Genomic DNA, 13,730 nt, shown 5'->3' with positions numbered 1-13,730 from the left:
ACAATGGCAACCATACTCCCCCAGATGCACAACATAGGGCCATTTTGTTGTGCATCTGGGGCAGTATGGGGGCCATTGAACTATTATGTTTCCCCAAAAATAAGATACTGTCTTATATTAATTTGATCCCCCCAAAACGGTGGGTGTCTTATAAAACACCCAGTGGCAGTGGAGGGCTTCTCACAGTAGAGACCCACTGCTGATGTCACAGGCCAGATGCCTGTATACAGTACTGGAGCCGGTGCTGGGCCTGTAACACTGTACAACACTGTCTGGGATATCAGAAGCTGCAGCGCTGGCTGTGATGGGCCTGTCACACCTTGCACAGGCCCATCACAGCCACCACTATACCGGGCAGCAGTATACATAGTGTGGAATCCCCTCCCCTAGATCGCCACTCACCATGCTGAAGTCTTCCATTGTGCAGCCACGTAATCTTTTGCATGGTGCCTCATTCTCATTCAGTTACTCTCAGAACAAGGCGCCATGCCACTACATACAGTATTCCAGGAGCACAGGTGGATCATCCTGTGCTCCTCTCACTGACCACCAATGAAAGAGGTACGCCTTCTGGAAGTGTGGTGGGGGCTGGATAAATGGCTTCAAGGGGCCACAGTCTGGGGACCCCTGCTCCACTGGCTCCTTGCCTCTAAGAATAAATAAAAACTTCTCAGTTTGGCCTTTAAAACTTTTCTTGTCAGCTAGTAGAGTTGACCAGTATGAAAAAACAGGTGCTTTGGAATGAGAGGATCTAGGGTTAGTCACTGTCCCTTACTTACTGCCTGTGAGACTGGGGAAAAGATTTCATCTTTATTGGTTTCCTTTTTTGGTAATTGAGGTGGTTGGATTGGATGACCTCTCAAAACAAAGCAGATAGGGAGCAGGGCAGTAGCAGCTGGGGGGAACTGTAAAGGCTTCCCCCAGGCTAGTGGTACTGGAAATGTGCCTTGAAGAAAGGATTCCCTGAGGTGCCCAGTCAGTGCAAAGCCTCAGAGGAGGGAGATGGGGTGCTATGTGTGATGGACAGACAAGACCAGTGGAATTGGGCCCGCATGAAGTATGGGAAAGGCTGGACTTAGAATGAGACAGAAAGATAGGGTGGGGCTGGGATGTGAAAAGCTTCAAAGGGTAAAGAGAGGAATTTATATTTGATCCTGAGGCAATCAAGAGCCACTGGAGTTGATTGAGTCGAAAAGTTACATGGTCAGACCTGTGCTTAAGGAGAACAATTGTGACAGCTTTATGTAGAAGGTACTGGAGTGACCAACTAGATACTTGAGGCTGGGAGGCTCTTAGGAGGCTGCTGCAGTTACAGCAGTCTAGATGAGCCATGATGAGTTCCTTAATTAAGATGGTGATTGTGTGAGTAGAGACCAGGGTGCTGGATGCAAAAGAAGTTGTGGAGATTGAAAAAGGACAAGATTGGGCAATGGATGGTTAATCAAATAAGATTGAGGGAGAATGAGAAATTGAAGACAAAGCTGGGAATATAAACTTGGGGGATAAGAAAGTGCTCTTGGCAGAAATAGAGAAGTTTGGAAGAGAGGAGAGTTTGGACGGAGGAGGAGCAGTGTAGGTAGATGGTGGGAGTCATTTAGGTTGAAGCTGGCAAGGAAGAAGTGGCAATGAGAAAAGAGGTCGAAGGATTTGATAAAAGAGGACAGTATAGGCTTGAGATTAGGTGGGGGGGAAGTGAGGTTAGAGCTTGGGTAGTGTCCTTAGAAAGTGCCGATTGATGGAGGCATTGGAGGTTGTGATGAGGGCCAAGAGTAGGTTTTGGGGGAGGGACAAATAAGGAGAACTGGAATAGAGGGATATTAAAGATTTTGTTGGAGGAGAAGAAACTCATAGGTAGTAGTGGGTTTGTGGCGAGGTGTGCCCATCTCTGTGTGCAGCTGAAGGCAAAGAGCAGATCATGAGATTTGGGGATTAAGGAGGTTGAGAAGTTAGGGAGCTTAAAGGAACATTGGCCTGAATGCCACAGGCCCTGTAGGATAAGGATCGGAGTTGGGGAGGAAGAATAAGATGCTGAGTCAGGTAATGAGCTCCTTGAGAAAGGAAGGAAAATGACCCTGGTGCTGGTGTCCAACAGCTACTGCAATTGGGAGAGGGAGGGAGAGTTTTACAGAGAGAACTTCAAAGGAGAGGCTGCTGAGGGATGGAAGGTGGCAATCATGCACACTCCTACTCCAGCTTTAAAACTGTGGTCCTGCCTTTCTGTGCTTTATTGCCTGTTGTCCTTTAAGTTCCAGATGTGCTGGTCATCTTCTCGTGACCCAGAAATTGCCTTCCAGCTCCCGACTCCATACCTCTGCATAGGTCAGGCTCCAATGTTTGGAACCTGTTCCTGCCTTTCCTGTGCCTTGTAGACTCCCCAGCTTTCTTCAGTGTGAAGCTCCAGTGGGGCCCCCTCACAGAAAGCCAGTCTTTCCTCACTCCCTTCCTCCCCAGTCAATAAATTCTTGTTGGATTGAATTATATCTTCACATTGTCAAGCAAAGATTGAATGATTGCTCCAACTCTGTTGTAGCAGGAACAGGAGTTTCACTTTGGTTGGACTCTGAATTCTCTTCCAACTTTGAGATCCTCTGATTTCTTGTAGGACAAGACTGCAATCAGTCATTAAGTATTTATTAAATTCCAACCAAGTGCTGGGGATACAAAAAGAGACAAAAGACAGTTCCTGCCTTCAAAGCTCATAATCTAATGGGAGAGTGCATTTCAGGCATGGGAGACAGCTGGAGAAAGTGCCCAGAGCTGATATATGTAAAGTCTTGTTCATGGAATAGAGAGGAGGTCAGTGTCACTGGATGGAAGAGAACATATCAGGGAGAAAGATGTAAGAAGACTGGAAAGGTTGGACAGAGCTGAGTCATGAAGGGCTTTGCATGCCAAATAGATCTTTTGTATTTGCTTTTGGAGGAAATGGGGAGCCCTTAGATTTTACTGAATAAGAGGGTCATATGGTCAGATCTATGCTATAGGAGCAATCAATTTTGTGACTGAATGGAGGATAGACTAGTGTGGGAAGAGGCTTGAGGCAGGCAGATCCACCAACTGGCTATTGCAACAGCTCAGATGTGGTGATGAGGGCTTGCACCAGGGCGATGGCAATGTCACAGAAGGAAGGAGATGTGTGGGAGAGATGTTGCAAAAGCAAAATCCTCAGGCCTTGGGGTGTGAGATATTGAGGACTTTTAGTCTGAGGAACTGGGAAGGTGGTGATGCCCTTGATAGCATTAGGAGAGGTCAGAGGGGGAGAGTATTTAGAGGAAAGAAAATGAGTTTTGAGTATATTAGGTCTTTTTGTCCTTTTAGCACAGTATTTTGCAAAATATAAGAGTTTAAAGTTAAAATATAAAAGTTTAAAGAAATGTTGGTTGTAATGAAAAGTTTTCCCATATTCCTTTAAAAATATCAGTGCTTGGGGGCAGCTGGGTAGCTCAGTGGATGGAGAGTCAGGCCCAGAGATAAGAGGTCCTAGGTTCAAATCTGGCCTCAGACACTTCCCAGCTGTGGGACCCTGGGCAAGTCACTTGACCCCCATTGCCTAGCCCTTACCATTCTTCTGCCTTGGAGCCAATACACAGTATTGATTCCAAGACAGAAGGTAAGGGTTTTAAAATAAAATAAAATTAAAAAAAATCAGTGCTTAAAGTTTGTTTTCTGGCTCATATCTAGAAATTCATTATTATTTGCTTAAGTTTGCTTCCCAATAGCTTAGTTTTGTTGTTTATCACCAAAGGCATGATTTAAATTTTTAGTGTGAGGAATGTAAGGGGTTGGACTAAATTATTTAAGAGTATAGTTGCCAGGAATTTAATCAATCCCAAATGATTTTTTAGCAATTTAATTAATAAAATATAGAAAGAATGAAAGTAAAATCAGAGAGAATAGTTTACACATTAAGTATTTTGCTCCGCTCCCAACTCAATCCAGGCAGGGCTAATTAGTTCTCAGCTGGAGGGGCCTCAGCCTTGAGCTGCTCAGGGATGAATAAAGTAAGAGCTCTGGTCATAAAGCCTTTCTCAAGAGGGGAGGCCTCTCCTGAGTCTAGTCCCTTCAGAAAATCTAGGAAAGGAGTCAACCTTTTTCACTCACCCACGTGGTAGTTCAAAGGGAGAGATTTAAGAACAGTCTTACCGAGTCCAAGGTCTCAGGTCCAGTAAGCAGATTCTTCACCAGCCTCCAACTCAAACTCAGAATTCCGAATTCAAAGAGCTGCCTCAGAGGAAGTTGTAACTCCTTTTAAAGACACTTCTTTGCATCACTTCCTGTGCCTTCCTCTACTTTTTTCATGGACAAATTATAGTCTATAATTTTGCTTAGGACTGTCCAAGGAGCAATCAATGATTTCTGATTCATCACCTGCTTTCGCACAGTGGGTCACTGACCTCCCCCACTCAGGTGTAAATGGGGTGTATACACTTCTGGTGATTAAATCTAAAAATGGGCAGGGGAGAGTTAATCCCATCTTCACAGGAGAAAGATTTTCTCAATTTTAATTGTCTGTTTGAAAAAGTGGTTTTTAAAAAAATTGATCTTTTATAAAAAAGTTAGCTGATTTTATGTATCATTGTTGATACCTCTAGATATTTCTAGAGAGAAGATGAAACAGAATTTTATGTCTTTTTGGACACCTGAAAATAAAAGGAGTACAAGCATATACTGGATTACATAGAAAAATTAATGCTTTCAAGCTGTAGTGTTCACTTGAATTCCCCCACTCCTTCTCCCCTACTCTCCAATCACATGCTCTCTTGCCCCAGGCAGCTGTGATATGGAGATGAAAGGGCTACAGAATTAAATTGTAAGAGATCCAATGTAGGAATCTAAAAGAGAAGACCTAAGAGGCCTCAAGAGTCAAACTCCTTTATGTTACTGATGAGCAAACTGAAGCCTAGAGAGGTAATTTGTGGAGGTTATATAGCTTAGAAGTGTCTGAAGCCAGCTTTGATCCCAGCCCAGGGCTTCCTGACACCTAGACCTAAGCCCTATCCATCTACTTTAACTGCTTCCTCTCTAAGTAGCTGCTAGTTGGTTACATTTCAGGATTCTAGTAAATTAAATGAGCAGTGCTTTTGTTTCCTGAGCTTATGCATCTCCTACTATGTGCCTGACCTTTTAAAACTTTTTTCTTTCTTTTAGTGTAAGAGCAATGAAGATGGAGAAGCAACTGTTGTTGTTGAAAAGGACCATTTCATGGATGATTTCTTCCACCAAGTAAGATGCTAAAGGAACAGACAGCTTGTGCACATGTTTATATTGATATGCTTTTGCAAGCGCGCAGTCCTCAGATAAAAATGATAGTATCCAGAGAAGATAGTATTTTGGCAAGTTTCTGTTTGAAGAAAAAACTTCTGTAATCAGAAGTAGTGTTATAATGCTAATTAACATAGGGAGAAAACAGGATTTTGTGGTTTTTAAGTACTTCAACCTGAAATATTATATGATTTCCATCTTTTGAAATTAGACCATTAAGCTAATAATGGCACTTCACTGAATATCAAGGAGAGATGTGACACCTTGATTTTTCATTTTCCTGAAAATTTTATTCTTTTAAATGCTAGTTTTAATTATCATATATGAACACTAATTTCATTTCTTATTTGAAAGAATCACACTACATTGGAACTCAATGAATTATGGTTATTCTGATCACTATATTTTTATATATACAGGCATTCCAGATACATTATTAACCGTGTAACTATTTCCAGAGGGACTGGTTTTCCATAACATATACATTTCCTGGTATATGTGAATTTAATTTCATATTAAATTCATTACTATATAATTAAATAATTTCATATTAAATTTATAATACAATTTCAGTGCCAGCCATTTTCATTGCTATTTTTGCATAATAAAGAGAACATGGAATTAAGAATTTAAAAATATCAAAATAAAGATGAATTAATTAGAAATTAAAATGGACTAGATAGTATCTGATTTCCTGATTTCACTCTTTTTTTTTAATTTAACCCTCACCTTCCATCTTAGAGACAATACTAAGTATTGGTTCCAAGGCAAAAGAGTGGTAAGGTCTAGGCAGTGGGGTTAAGTGACTTGTCCAGGGTCATACAGATAAGAAGAATCTGAGACCAGACTGGAATGACTGCTCTTTTTAAAAAAATCATCACGGAGATTAATGTAGAGGAGATATTTGCAATGGTAGATGTCCATTTTGTGAAAATGTTATTTATATTTTAAAAACAGTATCATACACTGTAGAAAATAAAGTTTTAATTTGAAGGAAATCCAGTTTTAGTGAATATAATTTGTAATGAGAATGGGAAAGAGAATCTGTCTCTTATTAATAATGACTGTGAGTAAATGGGATCTAGTTGCACTACAGTCATTCTAAGGATACAGACTCCTTAGGCCTGTAAACTCCTTATTGCTGCATAAGGTGGTGACAGATATTTCAGAACTCTGAAAGAGGTAATAGAAAATTTTGTTAATGCTTCCCTTGACGCAAGCCTACAATTGCATTTCCTTTTGAAAGGGTAGGATAATTGGGGTCATTAAAATCTGGGCTGAGTATGACTTGTTGAGGATGGCAATATCAATAGTTGCTTGTGTACAGAATAACTAAAAACTAATTTTATATAGAAACCTTTGTTCTAAAATAGCAAACTTTTGCGAGGTATTTCTTGGTATTTAATTTGATTTTAAATGAACTTTTAAAACTATTATATACTATATACTATTAGCAAATGAAGTATAGAAATGATGCAAACTATGTATAACATTAGAAATATTGTTGGTTAGTCATTATTCAGTCATTTCCAACTCTTCATGATCCCATTTGAGGTTTTCTTGGCAGAGAGTAGAGCAGCTTGCCATTGCCTTCTCTAGCTCATTTTACAAATGAGGAACTGAGTCAGACTGACTGGAAGTCAGTAGGTGACTTCCAGGATTGAAGAGCTACTAAGTGTCTAAAGTCAAATTTGAACTCAGGTCTTCTTGACTTCAGGCCTAGCACTCTATCCCCTGTTGCCACCTATTTGCCCAGTAGAAATATTATCAAGGTCCAAAGATTTGTGATTTCATCCACATGGCCGCTTTCTCTACCAATGGATATCAAAGTCCTTTTGTGCTGATCTTGTAGCTCTTCTTAACCATGGGTTCCAGTGGAGCTCTTGGAGAGGCTAACAGCCTCAAAAGGTTTCCAGTATTGGCCCTGTGATGGAATGGATGTTTCCTGCCTAGAAACCAACTTGTCAGGGTACACATATATGACCCTTGTGGCCCTCATCAGTTCTCACTCTTGAATCTTAAACCATATGACTGTAGGCAACTCACTTTGTCTCTCCAGGCTTTAGTTTTCTTATGAACTTAGTGGTGGATCCCTTCCAGTTTTAAATATATGATCCTGTGACCTTAGAAAATGATCTTGAGTTCTTATGGCTTAAATTCATTAGTTAGACACCAGATTTCTGGTAATGAGCCTGTTTGAATGTAGTTGGACTAATCTTGAGATAAAAAACATGTCATTTATTATTAGACTTCTCCTCAAAGCATTCATATTGTTGGTGTTGGCTTCAGCTTTCTCCCTGCTGATATAATTTCCCAGATCCCAGGTTCCCGGTATACCAAGATAAAGCTCTGAAGTAGAACTCTGGTGTAGGAAATTATTGCCATCTAAAAGAAGCAGAACTTCACATTTGAATACTCTTTATCCCATGAGTTTGGAAGTGAAACTGATTCTTCCTTTAAACAGAGGAAGCTCCTGAGCAAATGCATTGACTGGAACAAGCTGATTTTTGCTACAGTTCCAGACTAGAAACCAAGCTACGTGAATATTACTGTAAAGAATTTGCTCAAGTGATTCTTATGAAAAGGGTACTATTGTCCATTGTAAAGACCCTAATGTTGGGAAGCAGTGAAAACGGAAAAGTGCTTTGTCAGCGATACAGTAATGATTGACTGTGCTCAATACATTTGGCCCAAACTTGGTAATGAATAATTAATTTGGAAACATTGAGACTAATTTGGGCCTCTAAGGGAATGCTTAGTAAACATGTACACTTCATCTACTCCCTGATACTATTAGGCATAGTACTTAATATTTATTTGATTGAAATGATTGATATTATCCTTGAATTGTGAGGGCCAGTGATAGTAGTTTCCTTCTTACTGTGCATGGGCAGCTAGGTGACAACAGTGGATGGAGCACTGAGTTTGGGGTTTTAATCTGGCCTGAGACATTTTATTAAATGGGCATGTCACTTAACCTCTGTTTGCCTTGATTTCTCCATCTGTAAAGTGGGGATAGTAATAGCACCTACCTCCCAGAGTTATTGTGAGGATCAAATGAGATAATTTTCTGTAAAACACCTAGCATAATTCCTGGCACATAGAAGGTGCTGTGTAAGTTTTACCTACTATTTTATCATTATTTGATCCTTCACTGTTGTGAAATGCCACAATTCATTTGTGTTTGTCCCTCAGGTTGCCTTAGCCAAAAGAGAAAAGCTTAAATGTGCTGACATTTTTCTTGTCCTTTTAAATAAAAGAATATCAATAAAGATCATGAGAAAGGGGCTCCTATTAGCCTTATATTTCTTAGCTTTACTGAATTTACTGAAATTTATTTTCTGCAATACTTCAAGTAAAAATTCATAGGAAATTTTAACTTAATATCATTTCTTTTTCCAGGTTGAAGAGATTAGAAATAATATATCCAAAATAGCACAAAACGTTGAAGAAGTAAAGAAAAATCACAGCATCATCCTCTCAGCACCAAATCCAGATGCGAGTAAGTGACTGTATTTTACAAATGATAATCTTCTGGAAAAAAAAAACACATAGGATTAGTGACTTTTTGGAATGAACCTCTGATTTCATTGATTTAGGGAAGTCCCAGTGAGGAAACTTTTTCTACTAATGCAGATAGCAACCTGTTCTGCACCCTGTAAGACAAATGTTGTAACAAGGGAATCACTTTAAAAGACTGATATATATTAATTTAAGGTCGCCAAGGAATCAGCTATGTAATTCCTAAATGAAAAACTCAAGTCAGCCGTCAGCCTTTTTGGAGTTTAATTACAATAGGAGTAAGAAAGGAATTAGAGATAGAGAGAGAGAAAAAGGGAGAGAAGAGAATAGGGCTTAAATACCCCTTCTGTTTAGGCTGGGCCAAAAGGCCCAAGCCCTTAGATAGCTGGGGCAAAGAAAAGAGATCAGTCCCTATTACTCACGTGTCCAAAATGGAGAAACAGTCTCAGAGGCCCCCACCTTCAACTTCCTTCAGAGCAAGCCTTCTCAGAGCCCAGGAACCACACCGACCAAAACCTCAACCCCCTCCAGAGCCTTCAGACCCCCTATCTTTAAGGAAACCCTCCAAGTTGCCTCCCCTCAGTCCTCACATCTACCAATCCCTGTTCATCAATTTCCCTGTCAATGGAGGCTCTAGCTTAACCCAGGACCGCCCAGAGGTTTCTGGCTTTTGCACATGTCTGTTGAAGGTCATATTTTCAAATGATTAAATCTTTACTCCTTTGCTACAGCCCTTTCTAAATCCTGTTAACTTGAGTATGGTAGAGATTGGAATGATTAAATTTTGATCTAGGCTGCAGCCCTTACTCAATCCTATTAGGACTGAATAGGGTGGAGATTTATTCCAAGTATCTCCATTGTATCAATTCTAAAATCAATCAAGACTCAAAGAAATTCCTGTTCTATGCTTAAGCATAGGTCAAAGTCCTTTCCATTGTTCAGCAAAGGGTTTCTGTCCTAAAGTAATCTTAAGAAGGGAAGAGAAGGAACCTCCCATGCCAATGGGGTTCCCATTCCAATAGACTATCAGTAAGAAATTTTCCAAGTATGAAATATCCCAATGGTGAAATTTCCAACATTTATAAGTCTAAGGAAATTGAGGTTTACAATGTCAGATGCTGAATCAGATTAAAACACAATTGGGAATTACTTAACACAATAAACAAATAAAATAGAACTTAGATAATGTTGATAGGTGGTTTTCTAAGTCATTGTGGGTCCACAGAGACCTCACGTGTGCTTTAGTGACACCACTCATCTTAAGGGATGCCCATGGACAGTTACACAGCTGGTTTGTGGTAAGCCAGGCTCCCTGCCACTGAAGCTGGCTTTCCAGATGCTCTGCTGTGCTGGCTCGCTACAACTCTAGTGGACTAATTATAATAACAACAATAATAACTTCATTGATACAGTACTTAGTAGCTATAAGACACATCATAGTCATTATTCGATCTGATTTTCCCTGCCATTCTTTGAGGTAGATTAGATTAGAAATCTTAACATTTAGATTTTATAGATGATAAAGCTAAGCTTTAAGATGAAAGCTAATAGAAAGCCTTGCCTGGTCCTGTTTCTTAAAGGTAGAACTGATGTGGCACCCAGGTCTTTGGACTCCCACGTTCATCATTTTCCTACTCCATAGTCTGTGTATGCTGGCTTAGACTGATGAATTATGGGGATTCAGACCTTTTTGTGGAGCAGTGTGTCCAAAACTAATACAGAATACAAAATGCAGTTCCTTAATGATAGCCAACTAGAGTACAGGGGGGCACGCGTGAGTGTGTGAGTGCGTGCATGTGTGCATGCGTGTGTGTGTATATTTGTGTGTGTGTGTGAGAGTGTGTGTGTGTGGTCTATCTGAAGGGCTTGAATAGAGAGAAAACACATAAGCCAGCAGATGTTCACAGTAGGCCTGGGATTGTAACTCCACAGATATGAGGCCTTACTTTAGTTTAAATTTAAATTCTTAGAAAGTAATTAAAATAGTTTTAAGAATTAGAAGATGAGAGATTAGAACAAGCTATAGGAACTGGGCCTTTTCAGCGTAGGAGAATAAATTTTTGTAAAAAAGTCTTTTATATAGATGGTGCTGACTTACTCTAGTAAGCTCTAGTGAAGACAGAATGTGTACTTTAAAAAAAGTCTTAAGTTAAAGCATAGGCTTAAGTAGAAAGAAGATTTCTTGGCTTAGAGTTTTGTTAAATATTGCAGTGAAAGGAAGTTGAGTCAACTTATCCCTCTTCTCTTGTGACTTTAAGGATCATAAATGTCAGAATTCCCTGATGTTGTTTGTGTTGTTATATGAAATGGAAGAATGGCCTTCTATAGAAGACCTCCTTAACAGTCTTTTGAAGCCTTAAGCAGAGAAATCTTAAACTCTAAGAAAAAAAAGACTAGTGATGGGGAGATAAAATTCATCCTAGGCCCCAGAGTAACATGCAACATTAAAGCAATACCTGATTTATCTAGAAATTACCTCAGTTCCCTAGCCATGAATGAATAAGGAAGCATGAACTCTGAGATGCCCAAATGGCTATTTCAGAATCCTTGCTCTATACTTGTATACACAATTCCTAGATGAGGTGTGAGGTCTTTACGAGGAGCTGACTTTTTCTTGCTTTAGAACTTATTCTGATATGCTTGATGATCTGTTCTCTAAATGAACTATGGATTGGAAAGAGTATATGTAGTGGATATTGCCAAATACAAGCACATTCTCTAAATCATTGAGAAGTAAATAGAACCAACAAGGGGTGAGGGAAAAAATTGCTCAAAACTGTATCTTTTGATCAAATCAACAAAATTATTGCCTACTCTATGCTTGGCTGTGTGACAAAGAAAGGGAAAAAAAATAGCCTCTGTACCCAGGTAGCTCACAGTCTAATGGAGCAGACAACATGCAAACAACTCTTTTTTTTTTCTTAAGTGAAAAAGTGTGTTTTGATCTGAACTCAAACTCCATCAGTTCTTTCTCAGGAGGTGGATAGCATTTTTTTTTGTCACAAATCCTTCAGAAATGTCTTGGATCATTGTATTGTGGAGAATAGCTAAGTCTTTCACCATTAATCATTGCATAATATTGCTGTTACTGTGTACGATATTTCCCTGGTTCTGCTCAGTTTCATGTAGGTCTTTCCAGGTTTTTCTGAAATCATCCTGGTCATCATTTCTCATAGTGCAATAGTATTCCATCACGATCATATATCACATTTTGTTCAGCCATTTTGTGGACATCCCCATAATTTCAAATTTTTTGCCACCACAAAAAACTGCTATAAGTATTTATGTACAAATAAGTCCTTTTCTGTCCTTTTTTTAAAAAAAATCTCTTTGGGATACAGACCTAGTAGTGGTATTACTGGATCAAAGGGTACAGACAGTTTTATAGCCCTTTGGGCATAATTCCAAACTGCCCTTCAGAATGATTAGATCAATTCACAACTCTACCAGTGTATTTTGTGTTACGATTTTGCCACATTTCCTCCAATATTTGTCATTTCCCTTTATTGTCATATTAAGCCAATCTACAGTTGTACTTCAGAGTTTTTAATTTTCATTTTTCTAGTTGAGTGATTTAGAATATTTTTTTCATATGACTAGAGATAGCTTTGAATTCATCTGAAAACTGCCTATTTATATCCTTTGACCATTTGTTAATTGGGGAATGATTTGAATTCTTATAAATTTGACTCAGTTCTCTATATATTTGAAAAATGAGACCTTTATTAGAGAAATTTGCTGTACCTTCTTCCCATGTAGAATCTAATTGTCAAAGTTATTAGAAGCTGTATTTATCATTTTCCCATATTGAAAGGTAAACAGTTTAGCCTTATTGAGAACCTTATAATTTCTTTTCATCTGCCTTTTTATGATTCTCTTGAGAGTCAAATTTTTTATTCAGTCCTCTTCTTATCAGGAATGCTTGAAAGTCCTCTATTTTATTTAATATCCGTTTTTCCAGAAAAAAATAATAACAAAATTCATCTGGAAGAACAAAAGATCAAGAATATTAAGGGAACTAATGAGAAAAATGTGATGGATGGTGGCCTAGAAGTACAAGATCTTAAACTGTACTATAAAGCAGTGATCATCAAAACAATCTGGTACTTACTAATAGATAGCTATAATGGGAGATCAATGGAATAAATTAGGAACAAGTGACCGCAGCAATTTAGTGTTTGATAAACCCAAAGATCCCAGCTTTAGGGATAGGAACTTACTATTTGAGAAAAACTGCTGGGAAAATTGGAAAAGAGTTTAGCAAAAATTAGGCTTAGATCAATATGTCATACCCTATACAAAGATAAGTTTAAAATGGGTATATGACTTAATATATTAAGAGTGGCATTATAAGCAAATTCGGTGAAAATAGAATAGCTTACCTGTCAGATTTATGGAAAAGGGAAGAATTTAAGACAAAACAAGAGCTAGAGAACATTATAAGATATAAAATGAATAATTTTGATTATAGCAAATTTAAAAAATTTTGTCCAAAAAAACCCCAATGCAACAAAGATTAGCAGGGAAGCAACAAACTGGGAAAAGTTTTATCACAATTTCTTTGATAAAGATCTAATTTCTCAAATATGTGAAGGACTAAGTCAAATTTATAAGAAACCAAGTCATTCCCCAGTTGACAAATGGGCAAGGGATATGAATAGGCAGTTTTCAGAGGAAGAAATCAAAGCTATCAATAATCATATGAAAAAATGTTCTAAATCTCTCCTGATTAGGGAAATCAAAATCAAAATAATCTAACACACAACAGATTGGCCAATATGACAGTAAAAGAAAATAATAAATGTTGGAGGGGATGTGGAACAATTGGGACACTAATGCATTGCTAGTGGAGTTGTGAATTGATCCAACCATTCTGGAAGGCAATTTGGAATTATGCACAAAGGGCTTTAAAACACTACTAGGTTTGTATCCCAGAGAGATAAAAA

The 13,730-nt window shown here is 38.6% G+C and overlaps 1 protein-coding gene across 2 annotated transcripts in view; it reads left to right on the top strand.

Moving 5' to 3' along the window:
• The window catches only part of STX2 (syntaxin 2), a 52,412-nt gene that overhangs the window by 19,058 nt on the left and 19,624 nt on the right, over positions 1–13,730 (top strand). For both annotated transcript variants that reach the window (XM_007489617.3, XM_007489618.3), the window contains exons 2-3: positions 5,149–5,223; positions 8,665–8,764. In XM_007489617.3, the coding sequence (XP_007489679.1) occupies positions 5,149–5,223; positions 8,665–8,764 (175 nt within the window). The remainder of the gene's footprint in view (positions 1–5,148; positions 5,224–8,664; positions 8,765–13,730) is intronic.

The sequence above is a fragment of the Monodelphis domestica genome, chromosome 3 (assembly GCF_027887165.1).
Source record: "Monodelphis domestica isolate mMonDom1 chromosome 3, mMonDom1.pri, whole genome shotgun sequence".
NCBI classification, from domain to species: domain Eukaryota; kingdom Metazoa; phylum Chordata; class Mammalia; order Didelphimorphia; family Didelphidae; genus Monodelphis; species Monodelphis domestica.
The sequence above is the reverse complement of the archived record's forward strand: the minus strand, read 5'-3'. Positions and strand labels throughout refer to the sequence as shown.